The following is a 16,367-nucleotide window of genomic DNA, read 5'->3' as shown; positions in this document are numbered from 1 at the left end:
GTCTCCCTCTCGGATACGCACCAGATTGTAAGCGCTCCTGAGATCTAGTTTGGTGGAAAAGCGCACCCCTTGCATAGACTCTGTCGCTGTGGATATGAGAGGTAGCGAGTAACTATACCTCACCGTGATCTGATTTAGACCCTGGTAGTCAATACACGGACGCAGACCTCCCTCCTTCTTCTTCACAAAAAGAAACTCGAGGAGACGGGTGAAGTGGAGGACTGAATGTACCCCTGACGCAGGGATTCGGAGACATATGTTTCCATAGCCTCCGTCTCCGCCTGTGAGAGGGGATGCACGTGACTCCTGGGAAGTGCAGCGTCTACCAGGAGATCTATCGCACAATCGCCCCGTCGATGAGGTGGTAATTGAGTCCCCTTCTTTTTAGAGAAGGCGAGAGCCAAATCGGCATATTCAGGGGTAATGCGCAAGGTGGAGACCTGGTCTGGACTCTCTACCGTAGTAGCACCAACGGAAACCCCTAAACACCGATGGACGTCCTCGCGCAGACTGCAGCAGTAGTGGTCGATCAGGGCCCTGTTGTTCCATCCCACGCCGGAACTCCAGGGCAAACTCCTGGGCGCTCCTCGTCTCCTGCCTCAGATGGAATAGGCACTCACCCGCCGCACTGCCGTCGGGCGGGTGGTCGAAGACTGCCCGGAAACGGCGGGTGAACTCCTCAAAATGGTCCAACGCCGCATCTCCCTCTCCACACGGCGTTGGCCCACTCCACGGCTTTCCCGGTGAGGCACGAGACGAGGGCGGACACCCTCACATGGTCCGATGGAGCTGGGTGGACCGTGGCCAGATAGAGGTTAAGTTGAAGGAGGAACCCCTGGCAGTTGGCAGCACTACCGTCGTACTCCTGTGGCAAGAAGAGACGGATCCCACTGGGCTCAGGCGGGAAAGGGGCGCTCAGGAGAGACCCCAGTTGTGCTGGTGGAGGCGCTGGAAGAACTCTCTGTCTCTCCCAGCGGTCCATTGTCTGGACAACGCAATCCATGGCGGCGCCCAGATGGAGAAGCATAACCGCATGCTCCTGGACACGCTCCTCCACCTCCATGGCCGGGGTACCTTCTCCTGCTGACTCCATAGGTGGTCGGAGATTCTGTAATGGGTGCGTGTTGGTGGAAGGGAAGTCAGGTGCAGGAGAATGAACTTGGTAAAACGGAGTTGTTTAATAAATGCTGTTAAAACTACAAAAACCAAAATGTACAAAATAACAAAAGTGGGTACAAAACCCGTCGCACACCAACATAAAACATGCACACTCACATACAATCAAACAATCTCCGACAAGGACATGAGGGGAAACAGAGGGTTAAATACACAACATGCAATTGATGCGATTGGAACCAGGTGTGAAGGAACACATGACAAAACCAATGGAAAATGAAAAATGGATCAGTGATGGCTAGAAGGCCGGTGACGTCGACCGCCGAACACCACCCGAACAAGGAGAGGGACCCGACTTCGGCGGAAGTCGTGACAGTGAATGCTACAGATGGGAGCAATAATAAATATTCTATGTTGTAATCTTCATTTGGCTCCTCTTTCCTAAATTCAATGCAAAAAAAGTAATATTATTGTGATAATGCTTACTTCGTTGAGAATGTACGTGCAGTTGGTCATAGAATCACAAACCCCAAAATATGCATTTTCATCATCCGTAAATGCCATATTTTCATTTTTTTTTTCAGAACTGAAAATTTACCTGATTTCAATGTCCGAAAAATATGTATTTTCAACATCTGGAAAATACAGTATGTATTTAAAATGTCAGAAAAACACGTTTTTTCACCTTTATTTCAGAACCTTAATTGAGCCAACTTCAATGTCTTTTCAACTTAATTTTGCTTACTGGGAGGTCTCTTTAGGTCTGCTGAATCTTTGCCATTTATCAATACTATAACAACAAAAAACTACCAAGAGGACAACACAACGGCAATCTGTGCCATACTACGGTCCAAACGTGTTTCACGAACAAGGGAGATAGCGAGAAGGCGCTGGACAACAGTCTTTCAGTTGAAGTCAGGCATTTTATTTTACGACAATTGATTAGTGTTCAGCAGTCGACTTGAATATAAAAGGTGTCAATATTTTTTGTTTTTTTATTTTATTTCACCAGGTAGTCTAGTTGAGAACAAGTTCTCATTTACAACTGCGACCTGGCCAAGATAAAGCAAAGCAGTGCGACACAAACAACAACACAGAGTTACACATGGAATAAACAAACATATAGTCAATAACACAATAGAGAAAAAAAGTATATATACAGTGTGTGCAAATGAGGTAAGATAAGGGAGGTAAAGGCAATAAATAGGCCATAGTGGGGAAATAAATACAATTGAGCAATTAAACACTGGAGTGATAGATGTGCAGAAGATGAATGTGCAAGAGAGATACTGGGGTGCAAAGGAGCAAAAAACTAAATAACAGTATGGGGATGAGGAAGTTGGATGGACTATTTACAGATGGGCTATGTACAGGTGCAGTGATCTGTGAGCTGCTCTGACAGCTGGAGCTTAAAGTTAGTGAGGGAGATATGGGTCTCCAGCTTCAGTGATTTTTGCAAATCGTTCCAGTCATTGGCAGCAGAGAACTGGAAGGAAAGGCGGCCAAAGGAGGAATTGGCTTTGGGGGTGACCAGTGAAATATACCTGCTCGAGCACGTGTTACGGGTGGGTGCTGCTATGGTGACCAGTGAGATGAGATAAGGCGGGGCTTTACCTAGCAAAGAATTATAGATGACCTGGAGCCAACAGATTGATAAAATACTCTCAAAGGCATAGTTCAACCAAATTACAATATGACACATTGGTTTCCTTACCCTGTAAGCAATCTATGGACAACGTGTGACAGCACTCCATGCTTTGGTTTTGTTTCCCTGGCATTGTTTCCATATTCTAACGTTTTAGCATTTGTGGCACAAATCTGATTCATGTCATGGTACCGATATTAGCATTTTTCGCACATCATGTCCAAATCAACTAAAAGATTCTAAAATGTATTGTGAAGCTCAACAAAGTCACATATAGATGATTTGACATACTGTGCAAAAACTGCTAATATCAGTACCATGACTTGAATAGGATTTGTACCACAAATGCTGAAACGTTAGCATTTGGAAACAGTGCCAAATAAACTAAACCAAAGCATGGATTGCCGTTTGTGATAGATGGTGGCAGATTGTGGTAAATTGCGTCATTCTGGCAACAATGGCTAACACTCAAATAATGTGCCATAGAAGTCTGTGGCACCCCGCAAGCTGTGCTGCAGTACGCCACAATTTTTAAAGGAAGAACCACTGTATCTTTCAACTCTGCCGTGATGTTTAACATACAATTTGAATCTATCTAATCAAATATAATCCACAGATTGTGAGTTGAAGATAAATACTTTTACTTAGAGCATTAGTATATTATTATCTGACCGACCAGGTTTCTCCAGATCTCCCAACAATGCTATTTCTAGGGTCAATTTTTGATTAATGTTGTGCTTTTTCAGCCATTCCCGAACCTGAGACCGGAAACTGGTTACCTAAGGGCTATACCAGAAGAAAGGGTATATTGATTCTGTATCCTCACAACAAAATCTGCAGAGCTGCGATGATTGTATGCTCTAAATATTCAACATTTTGATGGTGGCAAGAATTCTGTACAATAATTTTAACTGAAAAGCACAACGTCTTGAACCTTGCGTCATTTTATATCACTCATTCCCCCTGTGCTATAAAATCGGTACATCAAAAATCTCTTCCCAGCTATTTTGCAATCTGTATAGCACAGCTGTCAACATTCTGGTCCTCAAATGAAACTGGTATACTTTTTTGGGGTAATGCTGTAATTAATTGGCTGTAATCTTGGATTGAGCGGACCTTCCCATAACTCTGATAACTCCATGAAAGACATAACTGTACCCTTCCAATTTACTATATAATTTACAAGCACTCTGAGATTGTTTATCAGTATGGGACCAGGTCACTTTTACAAATGAGGATGTGGAAAATCTACTGAATGACTGGGATGCAGTTTTGGAAGGCTATAGTGAATTCAGGACCGAGCATGTTTCAGAGTAGAAGTATGAGGAGAGGAGGTAGTAACACCTGGAGAGGTGGAGTTATTATTCACTGTGAGGAAGGGCGAGCGAGGCGTGGGTCCATATGTCGGCCTTCAGCAGCCGTTAGGCGATCGTTAAATGAATGGCCAAGGTGTCTCATCATGCCTTTAGGTGTGGAATGGAAGCATACATTTTGGGCCTTTATATTTTGAGTTGGTAGGCTACAGTGTGTACATGGTGTGAAGAAAATGATCAAAATTGGTTGATTTGTGATCTTTGGTTTAAGTAGTGTCTATTTTCCAATTGCACAGTGTTGTTTGGAACTCATAAAATATGGCCATCGTTGGAGAGGTGACTGTGTTGCGGCTAATATCTTTGCTACAAAGGCAACACTAGGGATTTAATGGTCCTGTTTTCTCTGTATCTACCCCATTTACAAGTCTGGGATATTTTTTTTGTCTGTCTGAGTCGTGTCACAATCATTTTTGGTGTAGTATGGTGATTTTTGACAAGTTTGACCTTGTCCCTTTCTCTTCAGATAGACTTGTTTTGATTGTCCTGGGATAGCCCTCCCCATGTTGGTCATGTCGATCAATGTTTATACATGTTTTTTCTTCTAAGAGCCACTGTCCCTGACTTCACCTCTCCTAACCTCTCTCATTTGGTTTGTGTTTCTTTTCAATATTCCTTCCATGTATTTTGTGGGTCACCCTCCATCACCCCTCAGTCTTTTCTATCTCCTCCATTAGACACCCTCTGCCATGTCTCTTTAACCCTCTGCCCTCCTCCTGTAGCTGCCCCTGCCATGTCTCTTTAACCCTCTCTCAGTCATCCTCCTGTAGCTGCCCCTGCACTGACATGTCTCTTTAACCCTCTCTCAGTCCTCCTGTAGCTGCCCCTGCCCTGACAAGTTTCTTAAACCTTCTGTCTGCTCTCCTCCTGTAGCTGCTCTGCCACCCTGCCCTGTCTCTTTAACCCTCTCTCTGCCCTCCTCCTGTAGCCACTCTGCCACCCTGCCCTGCCATGTTGCTTTAACCTTCTCTTTGCACTCTTTCTGCAGCCGCTCTGCCATGTCCTGGTTCCTGGGCCTGTGGATTAGCCTAGGCTTCCTGCTGCTGTGCCAGGCCACACTGTACGAGACTATCCAGCAGCACCACGTTCCGCGGCCCGGACGCAATGCCATACAGATCCTGGGTGAGCCCCTGTCTCCGTTCTGTCTGCCACATCACATGCTACCCAGTACCCAGCCAGTCTCTCAGGGGAGCTCTCTGAGAAGTGTCAGGGTAAAATAATGCTATGTTACCATTCACTGTGTCCCTGGTGGATACAGTGAGAAAACAGTCTTCTGTCTTTTTGTAATAGCGATGGTTTTTGATGGTGGTTTGAAACCACTATGGTAGCTACTGTGAGAAGAAGAATAGTGCCCTGTGTTTGCGTTCGTTTTTGTACTTGTTTGCTTCTATAGATGCTAGCATGGTATAATGGATTGTTTGTTTCTGTAGACGCTAGCATGGTATAATGGATTGTTTGATTCTATAGATGCTAGCATGGTATAATGGATTGTTTGTTTCTATAGACGCTAACATGGTATAATGGAGTTTTTGTTTCTATAGATGCTAGCATGGTATAATGGATTGTTTGTTTCTATAGACGCTAACATGGTATAATGGATTGTTTGTTTCTATAGACGCTAACATGGTATAATGGATTGTTTGTTTCTATAGACGCTAACATGGTATAATGGATTGTTTGTTTCTATAGACGCTAACATGGTATAATGGATTGTTTTTAATTACACATGTAGAATCATGTAGTAACCAAAAAAGTGTGAAACAAATCAAAATATATTTTATATTTGAGATTCATACAAGTAGCCACCCTTTGCCATGACGACAGCTTTTGCACACTCTTGGCATTCTCTCAATCAGCTTCATGAGGATTTTTTCCCCAACAGTCTTGAAGGAGTTCCCACATTTGCTGAGCACTTGTTGGCTGCTTTTCCTTCACTCTGTGGTCCACCTCATCCCAAACCATCTCAATTTGGATAAGGTCAGGTGAGTGTGGAGGTCATGTCATCTGATGCAGCACTATCACTCTCCTTCAGCCAGTAGGTGTGTTTTGGGTCATTGTCCTGTTGAAAAACAAATGTTAGTCCCACTAAGCGCAAACCAGATAGGATGGTGTATCGCTGCAGAATGCTGTGGTAGCCATGCTGTTTAAGTGTGCCTTGAATTATAAATAAATCACTGACAGTGTCACAAGAAAAGCATACCCACATCATCACACCTCCTCCATGCTTCATGGTGGGAACCATACATACAGAGATAAACCGTTCACCTACTCTGCATGTCACAAAGACATAGCGGTTGGAACCAAAAATCTAAAAGTTGGACTCATCAGACCAAAGGACAGATTTCCACCGGTCTAATGTCCATTGCTTGTGTTTCTTGGCCCAAGCAAGTCTCTTATTTTTATTAGTGTCCTTTAGTAGTGGTTTCTTTGCAGCAATTTAACCATGGCGGCCTGATTTACGCAGTCTCATCTGAAGAGTTGATGTACAGATGTGTCTCTTACTTGAACTCTGTGAAGCATTTATTTGGGCTGCAATCTGAGGTGCAGTTAACTCTAATGAACTTATCCTCTGCAGCAGAGGTAACTCTGGGTCTTGAGCTGTTCTTGCCATGATATGGACTTGGTCTTTTACCAAATAGGGCTATCTTCTGTATACCCCCCTACCTTGTCACAACACAACTGATTGGATCAAACGCATTAAGAAAGAAAGAAATTCCACAAATTAACTTTTAAGAAGGCACACCTGTTAATTGAAATGCATTCCAGGTGACTACCTCTTGAAGCTGGTTGAAAGAATACCAAGAGTGTGCAAAGCTGTCATCAAGGCAAAGGGTGGCTACTTGGAAGAATCTCAAATATAAAATATATTTTGATTTGATTAACACTTTTTTGGTTACTACATTTTCCATATGTGTTATGATTCTACAGTGTAGAAAATAGTAAAAATAAAGAAAAACCCTTGAATGAGTAGGTATGTCTAATCTTTTGACTGGTAACTGTATAACTACTTTATCTTCAAAGTTGTTTTTATTGACATTCTCATACATTCTTTGGAGTAAATCTTTTTTTGCTTGGAGTTGATTGTAAATGTTTAAGCTCAGCTGCAGCTGCTGTTTTGATCAGAGGTTGAAACTCCCCCCCTGCCCCAGATAGACAAAGAGCACTTTTTAACGGGAGAGGATTCTCAGTGTGGGGAAAGAGTGACTGCAGCATCCTGAATCTATCAGACTAGCTGTTTGGTTGGTACGTAGAACAAGCTCTAGGCTAAACTCCCCATCAGTATGCTATGAGTGCAGGCTGCTTTGATCACATTGGCTCACATGGAAATTACAATTATGTTTCTCTCTCCCTCTCTGGAAACATTCAACAATTAAATCCAGTTCCTTGTCGACTGTGGGGGAAAAAGGGGAGGGTGTCAGTGAGGTGGGTCTGATTTTCCCCGTTTATGTGGCAGTAGACAGTGGTGGAAAAAGTACCCAATTGTCATTATTGAGTAAAAGTAAAGATTCCTTAATACGAAATGACTCAAGTAAAAGTGAGTCACCCAGTAAAATACTACTTGAGTAAAACTCTAAAGGTATTTGTTTTAAAATATACTAAAGGTTCAAAAGGGAATATAATTGCTATAATATACTTAAGTATCAAAAGTAACAGTAAAAGTATAACTCATTTCAAATTCCTTACATTAAGCAAATCAGATGGCACCATTTAAAAACACTCCAACACATAATTTACAAACAAAGCATTTGTGTTTAGTGAGTCCGCCAAATAAGAGACAGTAAGGATGACCAGGGATGTTTTCTTGATAAGTGTGTGAATTTAAACATTTTCCTCATATTGCCTAGCATTAGAAAAGTAACGAGTACTTTTGGGTGTCAGTGAAAATGTATGCAGTGTAAAGTAAATTATTTTCTTCAGGAATGTAGTGAAGAAAAAGTTGTTACAAATATAAATATTAAATTACAGATACACCCCAAAAACTACTTAAGTAGTACTTTAAAGTATTTTACTGAGGTACTTTACACCAGTGGGAGTAGAGTTGTGGCGCTCATTGTCTCCCCAGCCATGTGTCTTTGGAAGCGGCAGAAACAGGCTCCTTTAAGCTTTTAACAATGACTCGCTCCCCGCAGCTGCTGACAACAACAGTATTCCAAACCCCTTTCACCAGGAAACCAGCTGCTGACAACAACAGTATTCCAAACCCCTTTCCCCAGGAACCCAAATCCCAACACCTGTTAAACATTGATGCTATCTATCTGTGATTGTCTCATTCTCCGAGCCATGCTGCACCATGGAGTGAAACGACAGTAATTGAAGCAAAAGGCCCCAAAAAGGCATAGATTTCTCCGACTTGTGATGTCAAGGCAAGTATGTTGATAACGAATTAGCTTTTTAACACGAGAACCGCCTGCACCTAGAGGTCAGCTAAGTTATGGGTGAGAAAAATATCCTCCTGTTCTAGCCTTGTGAAAGTTATGGTTAGAGAGATCAGCTCACACACACACACACACACACACACACACACACACACATACACTTCTTCTATCCTAAAAAACTACAATTAATTTCCATTCTGAGAGCAGGACTGTTCAGTCTGAGGGTAAAAGTGTTTTGTCTGAGAGCAGGAGTGTTCAGTCTGAGAGTAAGAGTGTTTTGTCTGAGAGCAGGACTGTTCAGTCTGAGAGTAAGAGTGTTTTGTCTGAGAGTAAGAGTGTTTTGTCTGAGAGCAGGACTGTTCAGTCTGAGGGTAAGAGTGTTTAGTCTGAGAGCAGGACTGTTCAGTCTGAGAGTAAGAGTGTTTTGTCTAAGAGCAGGACTGTTCAGTCTGAGAGTAAGAGTTTTGTCTGAGAGCAGGAGTGTTCAGTCTGAGGGTAAGAGTGTTTAGTCTGAGAGCAGGACTGTTCAGTCTGAGGGTAAGAGTGTTTAGTCTGAGAGCAGGACTGTTCAGTCTGAGGGTAAGAGTGTTTAGTCAGAGCAGGAGTGTTCAGTCTGAGGGTAAGAGTGTTTAGTCTGAGAGCAGGAGTGTTCAGTCTGAGGGTAAGAGTGTTTTGTCTGAGAGCAGGAGTGTTCAGTCTGAGGGTAAGAGTGTTTAGTCTGAGAGCAGGAGGGTTCTCTACTGTGAAAGTGGATGCAACTCTGATTCTTGGCACAGAAGAGCAACGGATGCATTTATTGTTCAGTGTGCTATGGAGAAGATTGGGATGGTCAATCAGCAGCATGTACTCAGTGAGTACTGTCACTGGCTTATTTTCAAATTCTAGAATGATAGAAAGGCTATGTTAAACTCAGGCTATCTACAACTAACAGTGATAAAGCATTACAATAATTGGTGATGACACGTTACAATACATACATACAGTCACCCCGCTCCTCCGCTCTCTCCACTGGCTTCCAGTTGAAGCTCGCATCCGCTACAAGACCATGGTGCTTGCCTACGGAGCTGTGAGGGGAACGGCACCTCCGTACCTTCAGGCTCTGATCAGGCCCTACACCCAAACAAGGGCACTGCGTTCATCCACCTCTGGCCTGCTCGCCTCCCTACCTCTGAGGAAGTACAGTTCCCGCTCAGCCCAGTCAAAACTGTTCGCTGCTCTGGCACCCCAATGGTGGAACAAACTCCCTCACGACGCCAGGTCAGCGGAGTCAATCACCACCTTCCGGAGACACCTGAAACCCCACCTCTTTAAGGAATACCTAGGATAGGATAAAGTAATCCTTCTAACCCCCCCCCCCTTAAAAGAGTTAGATGCACTATTGTAAAGTGGTTGTTCCACTGGATATCATAAGGTGAATGCACCAATTTGTAAGTCGCTCTGGATAAGAGCGTCTGCTAAATGACTTAAATGTAAATGTAAATGTATACAGTATAATCACTATTGGATGTGTTGACATTCACTATCATAATTAAAAACCACTCCAAATGTATGTTGCCTTTATGTTGGCCGGGTGATGGACACTTTTTGTTGTTTTACTGTACTTTCAAGGCCTGTTAAGTGCTCATCAATCTTACTCATGTGCATACTGGCGTTAACTGATCTAACGAGAACTGTTTTCTCGGAATTGAAATGCTATGATGAATATTTGTATTAGAATTGATTTTATAATCTTAGGATGCTCTCTGGTTTCAGCGATCAGACTATGTGATATAAATATACTGTATACAGTGTGTGGAGACGGACGAGAGTGAGATCTCAGATTGATAAACACTTTGGTTTTATGCTTGGCTGTTTTCTGGAATCAAATACAATTGAATGGATAGTCATAATTGAAAAGGGGAAGCGTTAAACAGAATTCAACCGTGATGCATCATATTTACCTGACATAATGCATTACTGTAAGATGCTTTCATCTGGTTCCATACATGGTTTTGATGCTGCGAACATTGTAAACATCTTTTTTTTTAAAGGAACTTTACATGTTACGGTTCATATGTTATGGCTCAAAGCGTTTTAAGATGGCTACAACTTTTGGCAGTCAATACACAAAACAAATAGCCCTGCGTGTGAGTGGTTGTGCTTCTGCCTTGTTGGCTGGACTCAGTCAAACTTGCCTTTGATGCAGTATTTCTGTTTACACAACTTCTGGCCTTGTACACACGTCTTATTTTGAAAACATCCATGTCTATCACATATTCAGAATATTGCAATATTGCCTACTCTATATGCATTATTTTCAAACAAAGGTGTTACATTATTGTTTGATTGACAGGCATGTGTTCTGTACCAGAAAGAAGCCTTGAATGAAGGTAGTGTGGATCTCGATATGGAGGCTGATTTTCATACTGGCTAACTGAGCTCTCTGGCTGAGTAAGTGAATGGTGCAGTAGCTCTCTGTGTTCAGATGAGGGTGTGGATATATCTCTGCACAGGGGAAGTGAAGGTCATGTTGAGCAAGGTACAAATGTAATCCTCAAGCCTGTTCAAGCATCTAACAATGTTTGAAAAACCAGCTTATCCCCTCCTACAACAGCCAGCTGACAGAATGCCACTGTGCTGTACATGCATACCGAAAATATATGAGAGAGATAGGGGTTTTCAACCTCCATTTCTTTATTTATTTGAATATTTCAGTGACAAATATGCTGGTCAAAGTTGAGGCTGGGATTGAGTAACGAGTTGCCTGACTGCTCCATCACCTACTCAGGAAGTGGCGCCGCTGCCTTCCCATGAGCCTCTGCTCTGTGGCCTCCCCTGCGTCCCCCGCGCCAGGAAGATTGATGGCGCCCTGATTCTGGGCAGCCAATTCTGGTCTCTCAAGAAATAATCCACTACATTGACAGATGAGGGGAATGTGACATGACATACAAGCCCAGCTCAGCTCTCTCCTCACCTGCCAACCAGCACAGTACTGCCAGGAACATTCCTAAAGAGAGCAGGCTGCTGCTGTGGATTTTACTGGACACTCTGCAGCCCAATAGAAGTGTCAAACTGTAACATCCAAAGGTATATGGATAGTTTTTGTTTGCAGGAGTCAGATTGGAATCAAACATTTCTTTACAGTCAGTTTATGTTCAAATGCCACTGAATATTGAATTGTTTCCCTTCCAAATAGAAGTGCATTGTCATTGTGTCTCCTATCAATGCCCACAGGGGGGATATTGAATACAATGGCGAGGCAGTCTTAGATCTCTGAGGGCACTAGCTGATTCCCATTCCAATGTAGGCTACAATATTAAGATTTACAGTATCATACCCCATTATTAGTTCTGATGGAGCCGTCTTCAGCTGTCATTTTGTCAAAACAAATACGGTGTTATCAGACACAATTAGAAGTCAATTGTTTGTTGCAGTGTCGGTGCTAAACTGTCTCTCATTGTTGATTAAATCAGCAGAACTGGTGACAGACAGGTTAGCCAGTTGTTTTCCACATTGTACATGAAGATGCAAGCAGAAGTAAGGATGTGATTAGGAATCACTTGATTCATCCTTGTAAAGAAATATATTCAGAGTGAAATTGTGAGATATAGGCTGCTTCAGGAAGTGGGAGGCTGAGGACTTTGTTTTGGAGCAATTCCTGCTGACTTTTTAATGGTTTATAGCATAAGGTGAATAGGTCATGAATTCCATATTGAAGCTAGTCTCTCATAGAAAGATTATGTGTGTAAACCGAGAGAATCTGTCAGGACCGAAAGGGATGCATAGGATAAGACTAGTAGTAGTTCCAGTGTTTGGGTTTTTCTTCACTTGTTATTTGGTCAAATCATGACTTCGAATTTTGGAAGAGGAGGGGACAATTGACCCGTAACTTGCAAAAAGAGAGGGTGGAGCTCCTCATTCCGATTCCGCTCCTTGTTCTAGCATTTCTTGATCTCTTCTCTTAACATGTATGGACCCAGAACTTACTCAAGCAGCCAACCAATTATGTGATACTTTAGTTCTGGGTTAACCGAGATTATACTGCAGCAAACATGGCTTACCCATAGCATTTATAAAATGGTTAAAATGATTTAATCCATTGATTTTAAACAGATCGTAATGATTAACCTATTCACAGATGATTGGAAGGTGCTTTAATGAGCTTCATGTTCAGTGTACCATGTGATATGCAATACTCCCTCAGTCTGGGAAAACTCTTCAGGCATAAAAAAAAAAAATGAAATTACTATGATTATCCATCATGACATAGAAATAACCACACAGCTAAATTACGCTATTAAAATTGATTCCTAATCACATCCTTAGTTCACAGTCACACCAAGTGGCTGCTTGCATCGTCATGTACAATGTGGAAAACAACTGGCTAACCTGTCAGTACTTTCACCGGTTCTGCTGATTTAATCAACAATGAGAAACAGTTTAGCACCGACACTAGATCAAACAATTGACTTCTTATTGTGTCTGACAACACTATTTGTTTTGTCAAAATGACAGCTGAAGACGCTTCCTCAAAACTAATAGTGATGTATGATACTGTAAATCTTAAATTTTGAAGTGATCAATAGCAGAAAATGAAATGTCAACCGATAAGGTGAAACCTAGCTGTCAATGTTGTTGAATGGAGTCCTATGTTATGATGACCAGATTGACCACCCTCGTAACTGTAAATGTTGTATTGAGGCTTTTTTTATGACCAATGTATATGATTCTGACATCTATTTTGTGGTTTACTTTGACCTTTTCTGCTGTGGGGTCTTTTCTGTAGGATGAGATGTCTGAGTGTAGGTGGGTGGGTTGGTGAACTTTGGGACATCTATGTTTTGGTAAATGAGGACTGGATTGAATTTAGTAAACTTACATTTTTCCATTGCCATGAGGATGGCTAGCTCAGAAGAGGGATGGCTTTCCTGTTTGGAAAACATAGCAATTAGCTACACTATCAAGTACACAATGCATACACCCTTGTAGTTTTGCATGCATTTTACATACAGTGAAAACATGAAAGAAACATACACTGTAATCTCACGATAGTGCTCAAACCATATTTAAGTTTTGTCAACATTAATGTAATCCAAATGACTGGTTCACTTATGCAGCTTCGATTTACAAGCTTTTTCAAACTGCCAAAGGGCAAACAAGCAGATTTACAAATACGTACACACTACCCACAGGCAAATAACATCTCACTATGAGTTTTCTTGTTTTTGTTTGGCCATTAATCTGATTAATTTCACACCCACTTTTAATTGCAATAATTAATTTGTGCGTGAATGGATGGTGGAATCAGAATTCAATTCAATTCCGCTCACTTGAATGGATGGCGACTTAATCCGATTTGAGCAAATTGGTTAAAAAGGAAACATTTGATCAGGTTGGCAGCAATGTGTCAAGGACTTCTCACCACGGTTCACTGAAAAAGAGTGGTCTTGGTAGATTCAATTCGTACCGTGGTGCGGTTCGCTGCCGGTGAGAACGCAGTCCGGACCAAATACAGGAAAATGACCATTATTATTAGTTGTTTGACTGTAAGCATTTAATGAAATGCACACAGCATCATAACTTGAGATCTCTGAAACATTCTGTGAGTAGCAACGCATTTATGAGTGCATCCAATGCAGATTAAGGGAGACGGGGGCTAAACCGGAGATATAGGCTACTAAATATAGAGTGGTTATCTAATATAATATTAAAGTGGCTATTGCGTGGTTTCCTCCTGGATGTTGTTTCAAGACCAAAGCTAAAGTAATATCAAGATTGGGATACACAAGTAATGCTTCTTGATCAAATAGCCCTTTCACAATCTGGAGGTGTGTTGGGCCATTGTTCTGTTGAAAAAACAAATGATAGTCCTGACTACCCCATAAAGCTGGTTGAGAGAATGTCAAGAGTGTGCAAAGCTGTCATCGAGGCAAAGGGTGGCTACTTGGAAGAATCTCAAATATAACATATATTTTGATTTGTTTAACACTTTTTTGGTTACGACATGATTCCATGTGTTATTTCATAGTTTTGATGTCTTCACTATTATTCTACAATGTAGAAAATAGTAAAAATAAAGAAAAACCCTTGAATGAGTAGGTGTGTCCAAACTTTTGACTGGTACTGTACATAAAGGAATATTAGTGGGAATATAGCCATAATATAATTAAGAGAAAGGAGTATGGAATATATTTGAAAAGCCAATGTTTTTTAAATACATTGAAATGAAGCCGCCCCGTGTGTGGATATTTCAAAAAATTTGATAGTTCTTACTTTTATTGTGCAATTAGTTTTTTACTTGATTGGAGAAAGAAAAACACTAACGTGGCCAGTACGGTGCAATAAACTTGATTGAACTATTTACGGAAAATATATACACAATAATACATATAGGAGCAAACAGGTCTGAATATCAGGACGTACAACTACAACACTTTTCGACTACTAACTAATGTGCACATTGCATCTGAAACCGTTCTTTAGAGATTGCAACCACTCTATCCCCACGACAAGTGTGTTTAGGGCTCCATCTGCATTCATTCCACCTGGGCTTATTGACCCAGCTGTGGATACAGAGCATTCAGAAAGTATTCAGACGCCTTGACTTTTTCCTCATTTTGTTACCTTACAGCCTTATTCTATTCAATTGTTTTTTGTGTCTTTCATCAATCTACACACGATATCCCATAATGACAAAGCAGCGATTACAGCCTCAATTCTTCTTGGGTAAGACAGGTTTGGCACACCTGTATTTGGGGAGTTTAGCCATTGTTCTCTGCAGATCCTCTCAAGCTCTGTCAGGTTGGATGGGGAGCTTCGCTGCACAGCTATTTTTAGGTCTCTCCAGAGATGTTCGATCGGGTTCAAGTCCGGGCTCTGGCTGGGCCACTCAAGGACATTCAGACACTTGTCCTGAAGCCACTCCTGTTATTGTCTTGGCTGTGTGCTTAGGGATGTTGTCCTGTTGGAAGGTGAACCTTAGCCCCAGTCAGGTCCTGAGCGCTCTGCAGCAGGTTTTCATCAAGGCTCTCTCTGTACTTTGCTCCGTTCATCTTTCACTCAATCCTAACTAGTCTCCTAGTCCCTGCCGCTGAAAAACATCCCCACAGCCTGATGCTGCCGCCACCATGCTTCACTGGTGCCAGGTTTCCTTCAGACGTGATGTTTGGCATTTAGGCCAAAGAGTTCAATCTTCGTTTCATCAGACCAGAGAATCTTGGTCTGAGTACTTTAGATGCCTTTTGGCAAACTCCAAGCACGCTTTCATGTGCTTTTTACTGACGAGTGGCTTCCGTCTGGCCGTTCTCCCATAAAGGCCTGATTGGTGGAGTGCTGCAAAAATGGTTGTCCTTCTGGAATGTTCTCCCATCTCCACAGAGGGACTCTGGAGCTCTGTCAGAGTGACAATTGGGTTCTTGGTCACCTCCTTGACCAAGGCCTTTCTCCCCCGATTGTTCAGTGTGGCCTGGTGGCCAGCTTTAGGACTTGTCTTGGTGGTTGCAAACTTCTTCCATTTAAGAATGATGGAGGCCACTGTGTTCTTAGGGACCTTCAATGCTTCAGAATTGTTTTGGTACCCTTCCCCAGATCTGTGCCTTGACACAATCCTGTCTCAGATCTCTACGTACAATTCCTTCAAACTCATGGCTTGATTTTTGCTCTGACATGCACTGTCAACTGTGGGTCCTTATATAGACATGTGTGCCTTTCCAAATCATGCCCAATCAATTGAATGGACTCCAATCAACCTGTAGAAACATCTCAAGGATAATCAATGGAAATCAATTTCGAGTCTCATAGGAAAGGGTCTGAATACTTATGTAAATAAGGTATTTCAGTTTTTTTTATACATTTCCTAAAAATTCAAAACAAATATTTTCA

General features: G+C 42.0%; 1 protein-coding gene across 2 annotated transcripts in view; it reads left to right on the top strand.

Annotated features, from left to right (window-relative positions):
• Positions 1-16,367, top strand: part of LOC139535631 (chemokine-like protein TAFA-1) — a 287,983-nt gene that overhangs the window by 10,090 nt on the left and 261,526 nt on the right. For both annotated transcript variants that reach the window (XR_011667168.1, XM_071335236.1), the window contains exon 2: positions 5,120-5,253. Coding sequence is in view for 1 of the 2 variants with exons in the window: in XM_071335236.1 (XP_071191337.1) it covers positions 5,130-5,253 (124 nt within the window). In the remaining variant the exon portion in view is untranslated. The remainder of the gene's footprint in view (positions 1-5,119; positions 5,254-16,367) is intronic.

The sequence above is a fragment of the Salvelinus alpinus genome, chromosome 12, assembly GCF_045679555.1.
Source record: "Salvelinus alpinus chromosome 12, SLU_Salpinus.1, whole genome shotgun sequence".
NCBI lineage: Eukaryota > Metazoa > Chordata > Actinopteri > Salmoniformes > Salmonidae > Salvelinus > Salvelinus alpinus.
The sequence above is the reverse complement of the archived record's forward strand: the minus strand, read 5'-3'. Positions and strand labels throughout refer to the sequence as shown.